Genomic DNA, 20,108 nt, shown 5'->3' on the forward strand with positions numbered 1-20,108 from the left:
TATTTGCTCCTAATTAGACCTTTCTTTGGAACAGAACAAATACCACGTAACTGCCCAAACCAGGCATTCCCAACCTCGGTCCTCAAGCCACGCTAATGCTGGGTACACACCTAAAGATATATCTGTAGATCAATTGATCTGCAGATTTATCTAAAGCCGGATCGGGCAGTGTGCTGTGCATACATACTGCCCAATCCGTCGGGGACTGACGTCATGTACTGGGCGGGCGTATATACACACCTGACCAGTTCAGCTGTCAGTCGCCGCCGGCTGCTGCAGCTTGTGTACGGGCAGTCGGCTGACCGTCCATACACACACAACGACGTGCCAATATATCTAATTTTATATTGGCCATCGGCTGTGCAGCAGTGCCGACGCAATAGGTCTGTGAACGACGGAGTTCACAGACCTATTACTCGTACACACTGGCCGAAGGACCCGCGTTATATCGCCCGTTCAATAGAACGGCCGATACATTGGCCAGTGTGTACCCAGCTTTACAGTCCAGGATTTAGTGATATCCATGCTTGAGCACAGGTGACTTAACCACTTAACTGACGATTTATTTTGCTGAAAACCGCTCCGAAATTGTCGGTTCTTTTTATGAGTGAATTAGGTGAAGAACATGAATTGAACCCTATCCCAAATGATTTTAGTAAAAAAAAAAAGGAAAAAAAAATTTTTTCTTTGATTTTTTTATTTTTTTTCTTCAAACATCGATCGGGAACATTGCGACCATCGGAACACCGGGAACATCGCGGCTTTCAATCTGAAAGCTGGGACAGCCTGCAGGCATACAGGGGGGGGGGTCTGGGGTGGCTTGGGAGGGTTAATATACATTCCCCAGCGGCTGCCATTGTCTGCAGCCACTGGAGGCTTCCGGTCCCTCTGACAGCAGCAGCGGAGGGAAGTTTCTCTTTCCTGCCGCTGCTAACACTCTCTATCTGACTGGTCGCATCCTGTGCGACCAGGTCAGATAGAGCACTTGCAGGCATGGACGCATCTGATGCGACCATGCCAGGCAAGTGGTTAATGACTACTGGTTATTTTGATTTAACCATCTGTGCTGAAGCCTGGGTATCCCTACAACCATACTTGCCTACCTGACCCTCTCCATGGGGGAGAAAATCCTCTGTTCCTGGACTTTCCTGGTAATGTATGATTGCCATCACCTGTGGTGAGCTAGTTAATTGATAAGACAGGTGTTTCACCACAGGTGATGGCAATCATACATTACCAGGAAGTCCAGTAACAGAGCATTTTCTCCCTCATGGAGAGGGTCAGGTAGGCAAGTATGACTAAAACCCAAATTCAGCATGGCCCCTGCACCCCCCCCCCCCCCCCCCACCATCATTCATCACTGAGTATCAGTGTGTATGCACTTGCCAAAGCCGGCACTAGGGATGGCCATCAGCCACCGATGATTCTTAATCATTGATGGTTTATGGCTGATGTCAAATGCTTTTGCCATTGATGGGAGATAACCAGACAGTTTCCCACCACTGATGGCACAGAAACCAATATTTTTTTTTTTTTTTTTGCAAGGTGCTGTGACTTGGAGCCTAGCTCTGCCCTTGACACCCGTGAAGCCCCACCCCTGGGCTGTGATTGGTCCGCGGGTCATTCACTAAACTAAAGGTGTGTAAACACGGTGCGATATTACCTTGCGATTTTGACTATATAACCAAAACCGCAAGGAAAGTTAGTGCAAAGCGCAAGGTGTTAGCCACTTTGTGATACTGATGCAATCTCGAAGCGCGGCCCCACGGGGTCAGTATCGCAAGGTTAGATAGACTGTGCAGGCAAGTCAATTTTGACTATCTAGTACTAATGTATAGTCAAAATTGTCACTTAGTCAAATACGCAGATTGCCAGTATCGCAAGCACACATAGTCAAAATCGCATAGTCAAAATTGAAGATAGACAAAATCTCACTGTGTGTATTCACCTTAATAGGGATGACCATCGATTAAACAATCGATGGTCTCCCATAGCATAGTTGGTGGTCATTGATGGCGAACACACCAATGGCCATCCCTATCCGGCAACCCCGCCACGTCCCGTCACTAACATCGCATCGTTTCCTAGTCGCATAAGCCCAAATGTATTAAGCATTAACAAGAGATAAATCTGAGATGCATAAGAAGAGATAAAGTACCAGCCAATCAGCTCCTAACTGTCATTTTTCAAACACAGCCTGTGTCATGGCAGATAGGAAGCTGATTGGCTGGTCATTTATCTCTCCTTATGCGCCTCAGATTTATCTCTTGTTAACGCTTAATACATTTCGGCCCTAGTGTGTATGCACTTTAATATCTGTCCAATCTGGCTGGTTGGAACGAAAATCTGGTAATGTATGGGAGCAGATGACAGTCGACCAATTGCTTCCAAAAACACTGGAACACAGACAAAAATGGTTGATTTAACCAATTTGTCAGAATGACCATTTTTGTCTGTTTTCTGGTGTTTGGGAGTGAATGGTTGATTGTCATTTCCTCCCATATATTACCAGATTTTCGTTCAAACCAGCCAGATTGGTGAAAATAATCTTAAAGTGTGTAGGTCCCTTTTCTCTCTCGCTCTCTCTCTCTCTCTCGCGCCTATTTTTGTGCAATTGCACACAATTTTATGTAGAAACAAATGGATTTGTGTGAGAATGGAGCAGTGTTGGCAGGATGCACACCCCTAGGTGAGAGGATTTGTGCAGTCTGGGGGCGTTCCTCTCTGATTTAGAGCAGACGTCCACCTACTTTTTTAATAAGGTGGAAACTCAAGATTTTAATTTTGCAGTATATAATCAATCATGAAGGGGTGGATAGAGTATTTATGGGGTATTACTAGGCTTACCATACTGTCCCTTTAAACTGGGACACTCATGAATTACACGGGTTCTGTGGCCGTCTGGTCTACATTTGGGATCAGTACTAAATCCCGCTGGACGGGATCCCGGCGGTCGAAATCCCGATGCCGGAATCCCGACCACATAATCCCGACAGGGGTGGCGAGCGGAGCGCAGCCCCTTGCGGGCTCGCTTCGCTCGCCACGCTGCGGGCACGGTGCCTCGCTACGCTCGACACACTATTATATTCTCCCACAACCACGGAGGGAGAATATGTCGGGATTGTGCCAGTCGAGATTCCGGCGTCGGTATTTTGACCGCTGGGATCCGGTCCAGCGGGATCTTGACCGCCTCCCCTACATTTCACCTGGTTTTTAACCAGCCACAGAACCTGTGTAATTGAGTGTCCTGTTTTAAAAGGATAGTATGGTAAGTCTAGGTCAGTGATGGGGAACCTGTGACCCTCCAGCTGTTGTTGAACCTCAACATCCCAGCATGCCCTGCTACAGTTTTCCTATTTGGCCATACTAAAACTGTAGCAGGGCATGCTGGGATGTGCAGTTCAACTAGGCTGACCATACTAGCCCTTTAAACTGGCACACTCATGAATTACACAGGTTCTGTGGCTGGCTGACTTGAAGCCTGCATTTCACCTGGTTTTAATCAGCCACAGAACCTGTGTAATTCATGAGTGTCCCAGTTTAAAGGGCTAGTATGGAAACCCTAGTTTAACAACATCTGGCGTGCCAAAGGTTCCCCATCACCGGCCTAAGTGTTACCCACATTGCAAAACAGCACACAGCCTGAGCCTATGCACTCAATCAAAAAGCATCTGATGTGTCCCACACCTCTTAGGTCTACTCAGGTATACTTATCACTGGACACCATACTTGCCCAATGCTCTGTTCCTGGACTTTCCTGGTAATGTATGATTGCCATCAGCTGTGGTGAAACACCTTTCTTATCAATTACCTAGTTCACCACAGGTGATGGCAATCATACATTACCAGGAAAGTCCAGGAACAGAGCATTTTCTCCCTCATGGAGAGGGTCAGGTAGGCAAGTATGCTGGACACATATCTCTATACCACTAGACCCTCCAACATGACCCGCCCCACTAGGTACAAAATGCTCTGTTTCTGGACTTCCCTCTTAATTTATGATTTCCACCACCTGTGTTGAACTAGTTAAATGATAAGAAAGCTGTTTCTTCACAGGTGATGGCAATAATAAATTAAGAGGGAAGTCCAGAAACAGAGCATTTTGTACCTAGTGGGGCGGGTCATGTTGGAGGGTCTGTACCACAGGTTCTCAAACTCGGTCCTCAGGACCCCACACAGTGCATGTTTTGCAGGTCTCCTCATAGAATCACAAGTGAAATAATTAGCTCCACCTGTGGACCTTTTAAAATGTGTCAGTGAGTAATTAATACACCTGTGCACTTGCTGGGTTACCTGCAAAACATGCACTGTGTGGGGTCCTGAGGACCGAGTTTGAGAACCACTGCTCTATACACATCCACTAATGTACTGAAAGAGAACCTTCACACACACAGAACTGCTACATTTAATAAACACTGTGTATGTGCGCACGGACCGTTGAGTGAAAGCGGCTCTGCAATAACCACAAATCTCCCAACATTTGGAGGCTTGTAGGAGGGACTCCAGGTGCTGCATAGCCAAGCGGCGGCGAAAAGGAAACATGGCCTATTGAAAAAGGGGGCGTGGCTTTGAGTGAATGACGCGATACGAGATACCGTTCATATCTTTGAGTGTGGAAGCTCCAGCGATGAACGATGCGCGGCCCCGTGCTCGTTCATCGCTGGTCCCCCGTCGGCTGTACATGCAGGCCAATATGGACGATCTCGTCCATATTTGCCTGCACTTCAATCATACTTGCCTACCTGACCCTCTCCATGAGGGAGAAAATGCTCTGTTCCTGGACTTTCCTGGTAATGTATGATTGCCAACACCTGTAGTGAAACGCCTTTCTTATCAATTACCTAGCTCACCACAGGTGATGGCAATCATACCAGGAAAGTCCAGGAACAGAGCATTTTCTACCTCATGGAGAGGGTCAAGTAGGCAAATATGACTTCAATGCAGCCAGGTGACGGGAGTGAAGAAACTTCACTCCCCCGTCACTGCCCCTCCGCCGCCGGGTCGCCCGTCGGCCGTATCCGCAGTCGGGCAGCTCGGCGGCGGATCGGCCAATGTGTAGGGCCCTTTACTGCCAGGCACACTGTGGCGCTTACCAGACACCATGGCCTGGTGGACAGCTGCATAAAGAAGCAGAGAGGAACATTAGGATATGTCTACTATTGCAAGTATGGGGGAAAGGAGCACTAATGCACCACTCTATCCTCCATATTAGCACAGAGACCCCTAAACCTGTACATTTCTGGGCAAAATGGAATTTTCCATTCTGGATGACTATTGAGCCTACATGGTAACTTTACTTATACCGTTATTGGTTAGTAAAGCTGGGTACACACTTGTCAAATCCTCCAGGGTTCCAACTCCGCACCAGACTGTTAACACAATCCTACTGTGGACCTAACTCTCAGATACAACACCCAATCTATGCGTACACACCTGTCCAATTTTGGTAGGTTGGAGATCAGATTAGATGAGAATTGGACCAGTGTGTAGCCATTTTAAAGCTAGATACACACCTATACAATTATCAGACCAATCACCCAATATCGTCCCAATAATTGTATAAGTGCGTATGACGATAAATGGCTTAAAACACTCCTGCACGTGGTCAGTTCGGGAGGTCGCATCTTATGAGCTGCTTAAAATTGAAGTTGCCTGATGACCCCGATACATGGGATGTACCCTAATCACTTTTAAAGGATCAGAGCATTTATCTGATCTGCAGAGTGTGTACCAGGCTTAGGCCCAGATTTATCAAGACTTGGAGACTGATAAATTGCACGGTGATAATACAGGTTGAGTATCCCTTATCCAAAATTCAAAATCCCACATTTTTGGGTCCCCTACTGAGATAATGACATATATATTATATATTATGTGTATATATACCAACACATATAAAACCACAGCACTCACCACCCCAGAAGCGGGTTGCAGTGTCTGCACTCACCACTCATAGGGTGGGGTGCATGTAGCCCATGGCCACCTACTTAAAAATATACAAACAGAAAGTTCAGCACTCACCAAAGCAAGCTCACTTATTTTCACAACATCAATAAATAAATGATGGGGGTTTAGTTAGTGAATTGGCCAATGCACGGAAGCCTGCAAACCGCTCGCCAAGGTACCCCACCTTCATGCAGGTCCTACACTATCACAGAGTCTCGAAAATTAAAACCTAGCAACTGTATCACACATAATATAACTGCAAACATGCCCACTTGGTTTAATGTGTATCTGCCAGATACTTCCTGGCTTTTAAAGGTACACTAGTCACCTGACACTGGCTGATACCGATCACCCAATATCGTCCCAATAATTGTATAAGTGCGTATGACGATAAATGGCTTAAAAAAACACTCCTGCAAGTGGTCAGTTCGGGAGGTCGCATCTTATGAGCTGCTTAAAATTGAAGTTGCCTGATGACCCCGATACATGGGATGTACCCCAGTGGCGGATCCAGCGGGGGGCGATGGGAGCGATCGCCCCCCGTAACACACAGCCAACCCCGCCCACTTGCTGTTTGAAGCAGAGGTCGCGTCACGGGATCTGGCCGGGAGTGCGGGACTTGGTCACGCTGAGACGGCGCCGCCGCCGGGTGATCGCGGGAGCTGGTGGCGAATGGCGATGGCCGGGACCTGGCCGCGGTAGCCACACTAGCCACGCTAAGAAAATGCCAGGTGGGCGGGGGAGCTGCAGGCGCCAGTGGCGGCATGGGGCTATAGACTCCAACGTATGGGCTGGAAGCAGGACGCGAGTCCGACAGCACTAGGCCACTAGCTGTAAGATATGGGTTTTTGCGGGTGGACAGTGCTGGCTTGCCGGAAGACAGGGGGAAGTGGGGTTGCTACGAGAGAAGGGACTGCATACTGATGACTGCGCTGGGGGTGGTAGGGGGGCTGCTGTTGCCTCAGTTCCTAGCTGTATGAAAGGGTATTGACTAGGGAGACAGTGCCAGCTGTGTGGGGGGGGGGGGGGGGAGAGGGGTTTGCATGGTGCTCACAGCTCTGGGGTGGTGAGGGGCGCTGAACTGCAGACTCTCCCTCCTGCCACCAGCAGAGTCAGGTAATGCTGGAGAGAGGTGACTATCACAAAAGTAGGTGGACACTGCTGGTTTTTATTTATTTTGTTCTATTTCTTGTTAATTAATAGTCTATGGTTTTTCCCCTTCAATTTTTGTTTAAAATGGGAGGGGCAGAACTAAGTGGGAGGAGCTATGCATAGAGGGGAGGAGTCCATATCCTTAAACTGCCCCCCCTAAAAGGGAAGTCTAGATCCGCCACTGATGTACCCTAATCACTTTTAAAGGATCAGAGCATTTATCTGATCTGCAAAGTGTGTACCAGGCTTAGGCCCAGATTTATCAAGACTTGGAGACTAATAAATTGCATGATGATAATACAGGTTGAGTATCCCTTATTCAAAAATCAAAATTCCACATTTTCGGGTCCCCTACTGCGATAATGACATATATATTATATATTATGTGTATATATAGATATATTATATAGATATATAATATAATATAATATATATAAATATGTGTCATCTCAGTAGCGGAACAAAAAATGTGGGATTTTGAATTTTGGATACTGTATACCAACCAATCAGCTCCTGTCATTTTTCAAACACAGATTGTAACATGGCAGTTGGGAGCTGCTTGGCTGGTAAATTTATCACCGTGCTATTTATCACTCTCCAAGGCTTGATAAATCGGGGCCTTAACTCTTAAGTTGTGATAATGCTGATTTAGATTACCTTATAACCTTCACAATAATGGGTAAGAGACACAGTACGCAATTGGCGTATGGGGTACCATAAGGGTACGTATTTAGCGTAGCATACGCTAGGCCGTGATCGAGACGCACATGCGGCACGCTCGCTCACAGCTTAAGGCGTGGTGTCGAGCATGCTATAGGCGAGCGACAACCGTAATGCTACGCTATCAGCGTAGCGGACGCTCGAGACCACGAGGAGATCACGAGCGGCGCTGACGCTCACAAGATAACAATCAGTAAACCTTGAATGTAACACACAGAAAAGATATTCTTATACTGTAAACCTTGTACTGAAACACTGTAGCGATATAACGCTGCTTAACCTTGTTAACACTAAAGCTGTTTGAGCGATTGAGACGCTCCTATTACTCTCTGCAATGAAATGAACACACGATACTGTGCTAAGGATCCAACACCTTTACTAACAAGCTTATAGTTATATTGAAAAGAGGTAAAACAGTTACAAGTCATACACTACATACTAACATATAATTCTAACAGAATATCTAGACATAAATAAATTGATAACGTTACAATCTTAAACTAAACAGAGAGAGAGAGAGAGAATGTGGCCAATATAAACAAAGAGCGAGATGATTACAGAGAATTACTTACACACACTGGGAATGATCGCAGCGCAGCCTGGTACCAGCCCCGAGTTTGTCAATATGAAAACCGTTTGTGGAGAGAGTGGGGGAGCTGTTCAGGCTGGCTGATCTTATATACACTGGGTACAGTATACTACAAAGGGACCTACAATCTCATTGTTCATTGGACACAGGAATGTCTCCTCGCATCATATCAAAAGGTCATAGGTTAGTTTGAACAGGTGGGCTGTGACTATTTTAAACAGCTCAGATGGTTGGGAATCTCCGGATTCCCGCCGCATGGATAATGAACTGCAAATATAGAATATGTCCAGAAACTACTAATGGTCATAACTACACGCAGGAGCGATTAATCTTTACCTAACCTAACCAACACCGGATTATTGCTATTAAAATACTCTTCAGTTAGGTACCAGACACAGCTGTTCAACCTTAATCAGACCCTTTGTACCACGTAAAGAGGGATTCCCAAGTCCGTGAACAAGTCACATTAACCAAACTGACAGTTATCATTAAGGGGAACATTATCTATAAAACGAGCTATTTGGTTCTATTATTAAATGATTGAGTCGCCCGCTAGACGCACACAAAGTCTACCGTAAATGCACATACCACGCGCTCGAGCGCATGGCCGAGGCGCCATCACGCGGCTGCGTGTATCCGCACGCACGGGAGAGAATGTGCACGTGCAGCAGGCACGCGCATGAGGTGCATATATGGCAACGTGCAGCGTGATATTTTTCTGACTTTGACAGTCCACCCTTTGGCAGTCACCAATAACTGCCACTTCCTGAAAACAGTTCAAAAAGAGAAAAATATATGTCATGTAAAAATACATTTCTATGATTGGGCAAGGGAGAAGAGAAGAAGGTGGGAGAAAGGTATGACCTAGTGAGATAGTAGAAGCATGTATGTATGAGTCCATGTTTTGAGAGGTCATGTATCATCGTGCCGTACGTGTTTTAAATCAAGCTTCGAGGTATTGCGAAGTATACATTTGAATTCCTTCTTATCCCGTGGTACGGGTCTGTGGATGGGCTGTCAAACTTTACCGAGCTCGTTTCGGCTTTTGGTTGCAACAAAATGGGGGAGCAAATTTTAGTTGATGATACATGAATGGGGGGGGGGGATATGTGAGTGCTGATATCTGTGCCTATATTCCATATCGACTATGTGTGTCATTACCTGAAGGTTGTAGAGATGAAGATAAGAAGCAATTATGGTAAATGCAGTCGTAACATATGTGAGTTTAATGTACATTTGCCGATTGAAGTCTTGTCTGGTGTCTTGTCTTGATGTACATGTTGACTGTAGTCTCCCGATGCTTTTGCTATAATTGCTTGAGCAAAAAGCTTTCTCAATGTCCATAGACTTACAAAAGTGTTGGGCTATCGTAAAATTTTAAAATCGCTAGGGATATTGGGGGTCTATGGCATTGTCCATCAATGGTCTGTGTAAAAGGTTGTCAAATTCTTCTTCCAAGCGGATGTCTTTGTACCTTGGAGGAAAACAAAGGAGAAACGGGTGAAAGAAACGGACCGTGGAATCACATTTTCATCACAACATTGTCTCAATGGTTGGGTCGTAAATCAAATCAGTCGTTGTTATTACAGTATCTTCACTTCTTAAACTCATCACTCGGGCGCTACGTTTACACTTTGTTAAAACCCGAACGCATCTAAATATCAGACCGACCAATATGATGACACCCAGAATACACAAAAGAAATTTCCCTACATCCTTGATAATACCTTGGGTCCATTCTCCTAAACCAGAGAACCAATTTCGTGGGTTCAACCATGACACCCAACCGGTCAGCTCATTACCCACAGCGGCAAGGGTGAGATTGTGTTTCCTTCGGAACTCCCATTTTAATTGCAAAATGTCATCCATCTTTTGGTCTATGACCTCGGCTGGGTCCTCTGTGCTGTTTGTAATATACGTGCAGCACTTTATTCCATACTGAGTCGCTAGGGTAACACAATACCCGCCTGTCACAGCCGTGAGATAATTGAGAATCATCCTATGCTGAACCAGTTCTGTTTTGTAGGCTTGTAACTCTCTCCCAGTATACCTGAATGTGTCATCATACATTTCAGTGATATTGTCTAATAAATTTGCAAGCGCAGATATATATTTATAATTTATCACTCCTCTGGCGGTACGAGTGATATCTAACGCGATTAGGAATTGAATCCCGGTGGATTCATGGATCAGGTCAGAAGCCGGATGCTCTGTTCTTTCTATCAGGTGCCGTTTAACGATGTGTTCGTAATGAGTGTGAGTATAAGGAGCTTGGGCACTGCGGTGAATATCCTTCATTTTAGTGTGGGATACGGTCATTACCTCAGGCAGTACTTTTCCAATATAACATAACCCTTCTGAGTTTGGGGCAAGCCACTTATACGCCTTCCTCCCGCATATGAAATATGCATCATCGGGGAGAACATATGGGACGGAGTAGGACATAACCATATTACACATTTTCCATATGAAATCTCCTAACCCTAATTCTCCCATCTGTTTAGTACACGTATCTGTTTGTACGATATGTGCACAGTATCCTGGTGATACTTCTCCAACTCTCATGATCCTACTTCCTAGGGTATACCTATATCGGAAATATTTTCCACTACCAGCTATGTGGCGTATAAGTTCTGTATCTGTTGGCATTCTATCGGCTCTGTATGAAAAGGTCATGGTTTGGTTATTCCATGACACTTCCCAATTTCCCGGCTTTCGGGGATTGGAAATGTTAAAACACACTAAGGACCTATCCACATGGTATTGGTGGAGCTTCATACTAGGAGGACTAGAGATATTAAACCTCTTGTCCACCGGCCTCCCACCACTTAGCTCAAGTACCTCTCCTACCGTTAAAGGGAATGGTACTAGTTCTGATTTGCTATGGCCTTGAGGTACTTGAGAGCATACCCAACAGTCTGTCTGATTTAACACTTTACCCACTAAGGAGTGATAGTCACTCAATGGATGCCGGTCCATGTGGACATTAAAACTGGACTGACATTTCTTTATGCACCCATCCTCAACTATATTGTCACAGTGTCTACAGATGCAGTTCTCTTCAGCTAACAATCCTTCACAATGTCTATAAATAACATGGCTGTTAGATCGTTTTCCGGTACTCGCCTTTGCTCGGTGATTGTGTTGCTATTAGAAATTTACGCCTCTGTCTCTGTCATCAGAAACCCATTCTGGATCCTTTCTCGGCCTCACTGGTACTCTCACCGAAACAGACTGCTCTGGTCAACATCATGGTCAACAGGAAGATCCGGATCACAGTCTCTTGGGGCGAGTCCATCTTACAGGAGGAGAAAGAGAAATTTGTAATGGGGGTACAAAAAAAATACTTTGAGGGGAAAGAAAAATGTTACGATGATTAGTTCTCTAGTCTTGTTGTTCTTCTTGTTCTGCTGTCATCTCAAAGGTGCTGTCTCTCAGTCTTCCAAACGAACACTCCGGTGATACAATATTCCTTCCAAATCAGCGATCTCTCTGTAAGGAGCAAAAATCTTGCATTACCATTTGTTTTACTGATGTGTGACATACCATCTTTAAAGCATGAGAACACGAGAGAGAGAGAGAAGGAAAAAAAAAACAAATGAGAGAGAGAACAATTCATATATATATATGTTACATAAACCAACAATAAACAACGAAACATTGTCAGATCTTCCGTTCACCATCAGGCTGTCACATCTACATGTCCAATGGTATCTTTGCATAGTCTCTCCCACCAGTATTTCCATACTGCACCCTTTGTATCTGGCCAGGATACATCGATGCTGGTAGGTCATACTGGGGTTTGGTAGACTTCTGAAAAGGTCAGGTAGTCAGGTGATGTTGGAGCTGTTGTGGTGACCGTCAGAGATGGGGAAAAAGAAACATTTTACAGATACATTACAATTTTTTTTTTTACCCGGTCATTCCTGTGTCTTCAAGGAATGACCTCCCAGTTTGTTAACTGTTACCTCAGGCTTACTATCAGTCCTAATGATCAACTTTCCTAATCATAAATTATATGTGTGGACCAAAATTTGACATGTGTGATACCTGATTATACTTCCGAATGTCATAACTCTGCTCGTGTTCTTGTCTAGGGGGTCTGACTTTATGTGGGCTGTTACAGTTGCTGGCATAATGCCCTTCTCTTTTACAAAGATAACAAACCCTTGGCTTCCTCCATGTGCCAGTGGCCTGGGATTTCGGTCGATTTGATGCCTTCTCTAGTGCTTGGATGCTCATCACCATCAACCGCTCTCCCTGTGCTTCCCTGGTTCTTTGGATATTACGGTCATGCTCGATAGCGGACTCTCTTAATGCAGCCACCGAGATACCTCTCCAGTGAGGTAGAGAGGTTTGTACCCTGATTCTTAGTGTGTCTTTTAAGCCGTCCATTAATACGGACACAGCTACTTCTCTATGATTTACATTTGTTTTAATGTCTTCTATGCCTGTATACTTAGCCATTTCCTGTAGTGCCCGATGAAAATACTCTGGTGTGGATTCACCTTCTTTTTGTTTTATTGTAAAGATTTTATTCCACTTTACTACTGCAGGAAAATATACTCCTAACTGCAAGTTGATTCTCTTTACATTATCCTGATTATACTCGTCTGTTAGTGGTACTTCCTCATCTAACTTGCAATCAGCGATAAACTTTAACGAATCAACATTGGGGGGGGGGGGGGGGGGGTAAACATGCCCTCAAAACTGTCCTCCAGTCTTTGTTATTTGGCTCTGCAGAATTTCCTAGCTCTCTAATATACTTTTGACATGCAACTAAATCTTTCCTAGGATCAGGGAATTCAGACATCATTGATCTTAATTCTGCTCGGGAAAAGGGACAGTGCATGGCGATGTTCCTGACAGGAGTTGCTCCTGAAGTGTCAGTTTTCCCATTTGGCACTGCTATTACCCTAACTGGATTAAGTCCAATAACGTCATTCTGAGTTGGTTCTACAATATGAGGTACATTTGTTTGTGCGTGATATATAACACCATACGTACCTGTGGACACGACCTCACCTGACCCTCCGTTAGGGGATTTGATTATTGCCTTTACCGATTTGGTCGCGTCCACCTGGATGTCTTGTGTGATGGCTGCTGGAAAAGGTGCCGACATCGTGCTGGGCTCACTTTCTTGCTGGTGATCCTGAGGGAAGTTTAACATGGGGTGCAACTTGCATGGGTTAATAGTTGTACATTTAACAGTATTACAATTATTCTTGTTACATTTATTACAAGTATCCTTATCATCTATAATACAGTTGCTAAGTGCATTTTTATCATTCACCAGTGTGCCATTCTCTGTAACCACCTTCTCTCTCGCTGCCATATTTTTGTTACCACAGTGAGAGTCAGCTGTGTAAGCTAATCCTCCTTGTATTTCACTTTCCCGTTGCCATAACTGTAAACAATCATAATGTCTGATCCGTTGCTTCCCGGATTTTATGAGACAGATCCTTCGCCTTAAACTATGCAATACCTCTGAGTCAAAACTACCTATCCCAGGAAATGGTGCTTTATCCCCAACAGTCATTCGTGTCCATTCGTCACAAAAGGTCTCAGTGTGGGGACCATACTTCCCCCACATTACTAACCGAGCAGACCCTCGGGGTCTGCAAGCCTCTCCAGTCTGAACCCTGACTGCTAAACGTCCCTGTGTTGTGCACTTGGCTTCCATTGTGGACCTTTTTAACACAGAAAAACTTCCTAAAATGCACCAAACACAGAAGTCTACGGTGGAAGTTTTCCAAGCTCTTCCACCAGCTTCTTCTGCTCCGAGTACAACGAATCCGCCCCTTTTTAGCAGACCCACGTAATCGTTGCAGGCCCTACCAGCGAAAATTCCTTACCTTTATATTTTTACACAAATCACGCTTGCATGTGCTCCCTACAACACGCATGAGGGCAATTTAATATCACGTTGCGTTATTGGTCACACATACAACCGTGCGGTCCAATCGTACTACTTATAGACACTTGTTGCCTATAAATGGTAGGATCATTGAAGTCTCCCTACTGTGCTCCAAAACAGCCAGAGCGTAATACCATGAAAACTTTATCACACTTCGTCGCACTAGTTCACCAAGACCGTGCACGCACGTTTTCACCTAGACCGTGCTCATCACGTATTCACCTAGACCGTGATTCACCAAGATTTACTTCACCAAGATTTCACCAAGACTTCACCAAGAGGAGTTCAATACACTCATACCGTTTTCAACCCACTATCATTCTATAGTTTCCTGATCAGAAAAATCATTTCCCGTAATCTGATAGCTCTCCCCAGAGGCATTACAGTAAAGTAAGGTACTTAAATTTTTTTTTTTTTTTAAACTGAAATCAATTTGTGCTATTATCGCGTGGCTATACTATACCGCCCCCACTAAAACAATGCTATTGTGCGATTTGAGTTTCGGTGGGCGTATCCGTACGCTCCGTTGCGTAATATACGCTCCGTGCGTCGACCCTTGCGTCGCGTACACTCGTTCTGCCCCTTGTTAGAGACACATGTACACAGGCCAGACACGTCCGCAGTAACACAAATAACACGTGTCTATCAATGCAAATGATATTTAGCTATAATCATTTACCGAACACCACACAGATTCCACTGTATCAACCTTTAACTAGGCCAGGCTGTGTGCGTGTTTTTATAATTACTCCTTTAAGTATTATTTTAACTACCAATAGCGACAAATCTTTCTCAGCACGTTATCAATTGTGAAATGGCAAACAGGAAGGTGATATGTGAAAATACACAAATGAAAAAGAGATACAGTTGTGTGTGTGCGTGCGTGTGTACGCAAAACAGAAATAAACAGTTTTAAAAAAACAATAGCGTATTGTTCTTACCTCCGGTTCCGGATCCTACCAGCACTCCTTCAATCTAGCGAAACAGACGCTTATCTAGTCAGCACTACTGTATCCCGATACGAAGGGATACTGCCTTCCCGCCCTTGCTGACGGATAACGTTTGTTTTCGCTAGTGCGGATATGTGGAGGACGGACGAGCCGCCAATTGATAATGCTGATTTAGATTACCTTATAACCTTCACAATAATGGGTAAGAGACACAGTACGCAATTGGCGTATGGGGTACCATAAGGGTACGTATTTAGCATAGCATACGCTAGGCCGTGATCGAGACGCACATGCGCTCACAGCTTAAGGCGTGGTGTCGAGCACGCTATAGGCGAGCGACAACCGTAATGCTACGCTATCAGCGTAGCGGACGCTCAAGACCACGAGGAGATCACGAGCGGCGCTGACGCTCACAAGATAACAATCAGTAAACCTTGAATGTAACACACAGAAAAGATATTCTTATACTGTAAACCTTGTACTGAAACACTGTAGCGATATAACGCTGCTTAACCTTGTTAACACTAAAGCTGTTTGAGCGATCGAGACGCTCCTATTACTCTCTGCAATGAAATGAACACACGATACTGTGCTAAGGATCCAACACCTTTACTAACAAGCTTATAGTTATATTGAAAAGAGGTAAAACAGTTACAAGTCATACACTACATACTAACATATAATTCTAACAGAATATCTAGACATAAATAAATTGATAACGTTACAATCTTAAACTAAACAGAGGGAGAGAGAGAGAGAATGTGGCCAATACAAACAAAGAGCGAGATGATTACAGAGAATTACTTACACACACTGGGAACGATCGCAGCGCAGCCTGGTACCAGCCCCGAGTTTGTCAATATGAAAACCGTTTGTGGAGAGAGTGGGGGAGCTGTTCAGGCTGGCTGATCTTATATACACTGGGTACAGTATACTACAAAGGGACCTACAATCTCATTGTTCATTGGACACAGGAATGTCTCCTCGCATCATATCAAAAGGTCATAGGTTAGTTTGAACAGGTGGGCTGTGACTATTTTAAACAGGTGGGTGGGAATCTCCGGATTCCCGCCGCATGGATAATGAACTGCAAATATAGAATATGTCCAGAAACTACTAATGGTCATAACTACACGCAGGAGCGATTAATCTTTACATAACCAACACCGGATTATTGCTATTAAAATACTCTTCAGTTAGGTACCAGACACAGCTGTTCAACCTTAATCAGACCCTTTGTACCACGTAAAGAGGGATTCCCAAGTCCGTGAACAAGTCACATTAACCAAACTGACAGTTATCATTAAGGGGAACATTATCTATAAAACGAGCTATTTGGTTCTATTATTAAACGATTGAGTCGCCCGCTAGACGCACACAAAGTCTACCGTAAATGCACATACCACGCGCTCGAGCGCATGGCCGAGGCGCCATCACGCGGCTGCGTGTATCCGCACGCACGGGAGAGAATGTGCACGTGCAGCAGGCACGCGCATAAGGTGCATATATGGCAACGTGCAGCGTGATATTTTTCTGACTTTGACAGTTGCCACAGCGATATGTTTCTGCTAAATAATCATAAACTGAGATGAAAAATTGTACTAAGTTATCACTGAGATGGGGAATGTTAATAAATAGACCCCCATAGTCCAGTTACTACTTCTGTACATATTATTATTATTATTATTATTATCTATTGACTATAATTTATTCTGTTTTGAAAATGGCCTATTTTGAATAGGACACAGGTCAACAGGGGCAAATGGCATAAAACAGCACCACCCTTACTGACCACACAAAGGCTGTGTGTAATAAACACGTATGTAATAAACATGTATGTCTGACGCTGAGTGATGAGCTCTGGGAGGAAATGTTTTGTGTTTGGCGCCTTCTCCCTGGCCACAATAACAGCTGAGGACGCCAGAGCTGTACTGTGTGGTTATAGAAATAGATGGGTGCGGAGAGTTATATTTTACTTCGTGCCTCCTCTGTGGTGCAGTCACTTCCGCAGCCACGTGTCCTCCCCACAGGGAGTGCCGGCTACCAGAAGGCTCGGGCTCCAGAGGAGTAATCATGTCAATATTGGGTTTGTGACTTCACTGATGTCCACATCTTATGTATATCTCATTTAAGAGCCCGTTCATCTTCACTTAATGTAAATTGTCACTTTTACTTACATTTATAAAATCCAATTATTGTGGCCATTTATTTCACAGGTAATGCATGAGATTCCACTGGTACCGTATCTCCTGCTTACCTCACAGACCCCAGTACGGAGGCATCAATTCATCTGTTCGACTGTGAGCCTCTGCCATCTGCAGATGGTGTTTGTTCCCTGTGCCCCACTTCTTCTATGGGAAGAAAGATCATGTTTTTTGGAGCAGCTGTCCCCATACCGGAGAAATCTTGAATTGCTTTGGTAATATGGTATTCAGCTAATGCCGCAATTCACAGTGACTCAGACACCAAAGTATCGGGAGGCAGATGGCGCATATTAATGAATATGCCCCTTAATGGATGCATTACATTAATCTTATTCAACCCCTGGGAAACAGTACTGTGTGGATTTAGTTACTGTCACAAGAAGTACTCAGCATGATACAGGTACTAAGTACTTATACAGTCGCTTAGACTGTGAGCTCTAAGGAGCAGGGCTCTCTTCCCTTTTGGTTCTCAGTCTGCATTATTCCTGTCTTCAGTGTGCCTCCACTTAAAGAGATACAGGCCCTCATTCCGAGTTGATCGCACGTAGCAACTTTTTGCTGCTCGTGTGATCAACTTGACGCCGCCTATGGGGGAGTGTATTTTAGCATAGCAGGGCTGCGATCGCTTGTGCAGCCTTGCTATGCTAAAAATGTTTTCTGCAAAACAAGACTAGGGTCAGACTTACTTACCCTGTGCGACGGATCCAGCGACGAAGGTCCCGGGATTGACGTCACGGTCAGACATCTGCCCTCCAAACACCTGGACACGCCTACGTTCGGATCTCCATGCCCGGAAAACGGTGAGTATCCGCCCCGGAACGCCTCCCCGTTGTCAATCTTTTTGCGATCGCGCCAGCGATCACTTTCTTCTCTCTTCTGGCCGTTGCCCGGCGACGGCTGTCGCTGGGCAACAACACGCGTGCGCATTGCGGGCACCGGTTCTGACCCAGTTCTGACCCGTTCGCACCGCAGCGAAGAACCGCTGCGTGCGAATGGGTCAGAATGACCCCCACAGTCAGGGACTCTGATTCCCTTTGTTTACCCTTCTCAGGAACTGAGTCACCGATTGCTCCCGTTATAACTCATTCTGTTTTACTATTATTTCACTTTTGGTTTGTACCCTTTTAGTGTCTGTTTGATCCCTTTTTAGATGATATTATCGATTATTTAACCATTTGTTTTCTCTTTGTGCTACTGATACTTTTTGACGCCCCTAGATAAAACTATGATATGGCAGTACAGCTGGTATAATGGTTAGCAATGCATTACTGCCTCACAGCACTGTTCACTTCCCACCATGGCCCTAACTGTGTGGAGTTTGTATATTCTCCCCGTGCCTGCGTGGGTTTCCTCCAGGTACTCTGGTCTCCTCCCACTATACAAAATTATACTGGTAGGTTAATTGGCTCCCAATAAAAATTAACCCGTGTGTGTGTAGATGGGCCAAGTAGTTCTTATCTGCCATCAAATTCTATGGCCCTCATTCCGAGTTGTTCGCTCGTTGCCGAGTTTCGCTATATTGCGATTAGTCGCTTACTGCGTATATGCAAGGTTCGCAGAGCGCATGCGCTTAGTTATTTTGCTCAAAAGTTTGGTATTTTACTCACGGCATAACGAGGATTTTTCATCGTTCTGGTGATCGGAGTGTGATTGACAGGAAGTGGGTGTTTCTGGGCGGAAACTGGCCGTTTTATGGGTATGTGTGAAAAAACGCTGCCGTTTCTGGGAAAAACGCGGGAGTGTCTGAAGAAACGGGGGAGTGTCTGGGCGAACGCTGGGTGTGTTTGTGACGTCAAACCAGGAACGACAAGCACTGAACTGATCGCACTGGCAGAGTAAGTCTGGAGCTACTCAGAAACTGCTAAGAATTTTCTATTTGCAAATCTGCTAATCTTTCGTTCGCAATTCTGCTATGCTAAGATACACTCCCAGAGGGCGGCGGCTTAGCGTGTGCAATGCTGCTAAAAGCAGCTAGCGAGCGAACAACTCGGAGTGAGGGCCTATGTTTCTTCATTTAAACAGGATCTGATAATAGGATTCGTGAAGAAGGAGCAAACAGTTTAGCTCATCCATGAGTGTAGTCAGGGGGCGCCCTGGAGGTAGAACTGTAGCTTCCTATTATATTATCTCTGCTTCATACATGCTAATACTGGTAGAGAAGAAATAACATTTTATCTCCTTTCTGAACCAGATGTATGTGAATGGCACAGACTTGTGTGAGAGCGCCTGGGGAACCTCCTTCGTGGTCAGTCATTCCTCGTGTCGCTGCCTGGACATGACTCAGACAGATGGGAATGTGGTTAAATTCATTCTGGAGAACGAGCTCTCCGCAGAGAGTAGGGAGGAACAGGCCTGCAAACTCCGGCAGCCAGGGCCCCAGGACAAGGGGGAACCTGATGAGGATGAGGAAAACTGAGTGCAGGTACAGTAGAATGTTTTATAAATGTAAAGTAGTAACTTACACAGCATGTTGCCCATGTATCACTCTGATGAAAAGAGTTACATTTACTAAATAATATCAGACCCTCCAACATGACCCGCCCCACTATGTACAAAATGCTCTGTTTCTGGACTTCCCTCTTAATTTATGATTTCCGTCACCTGTGTTGAACTAGTTAAATGATAAGAAA

General features: G+C 45.0%; 1 protein-coding gene across 1 annotated transcript in view; it reads left to right on the forward strand.

The window, feature by feature from the left end:
- The window catches only part of LOC134957520 (riboflavin-binding protein-like), a 138,059-nt gene that overhangs the window by 98,256 nt on the left and 19,695 nt on the right, over positions 1 to 20,108 (forward strand). Inside the window, exon 6 of the mRNA XM_063939500.1 lies at positions 19,670 to 19,900. Coding sequence (XP_063795570.1) covers positions 19,670 to 19,894 — 225 coding nt within the window. The 3' untranslated portion in view covers positions 19,895 to 19,900. The remainder of the gene's footprint in view (positions 1 to 19,669; positions 19,901 to 20,108) is intronic.

Source organism: Pseudophryne corroboree, chromosome 9, assembly GCF_028390025.1.
Source record: "Pseudophryne corroboree isolate aPseCor3 chromosome 9, aPseCor3.hap2, whole genome shotgun sequence".
In the NCBI taxonomy this organism is placed as follows: Eukaryota; Metazoa; Chordata; class Amphibia; order Anura; family Myobatrachidae; genus Pseudophryne; species Pseudophryne corroboree.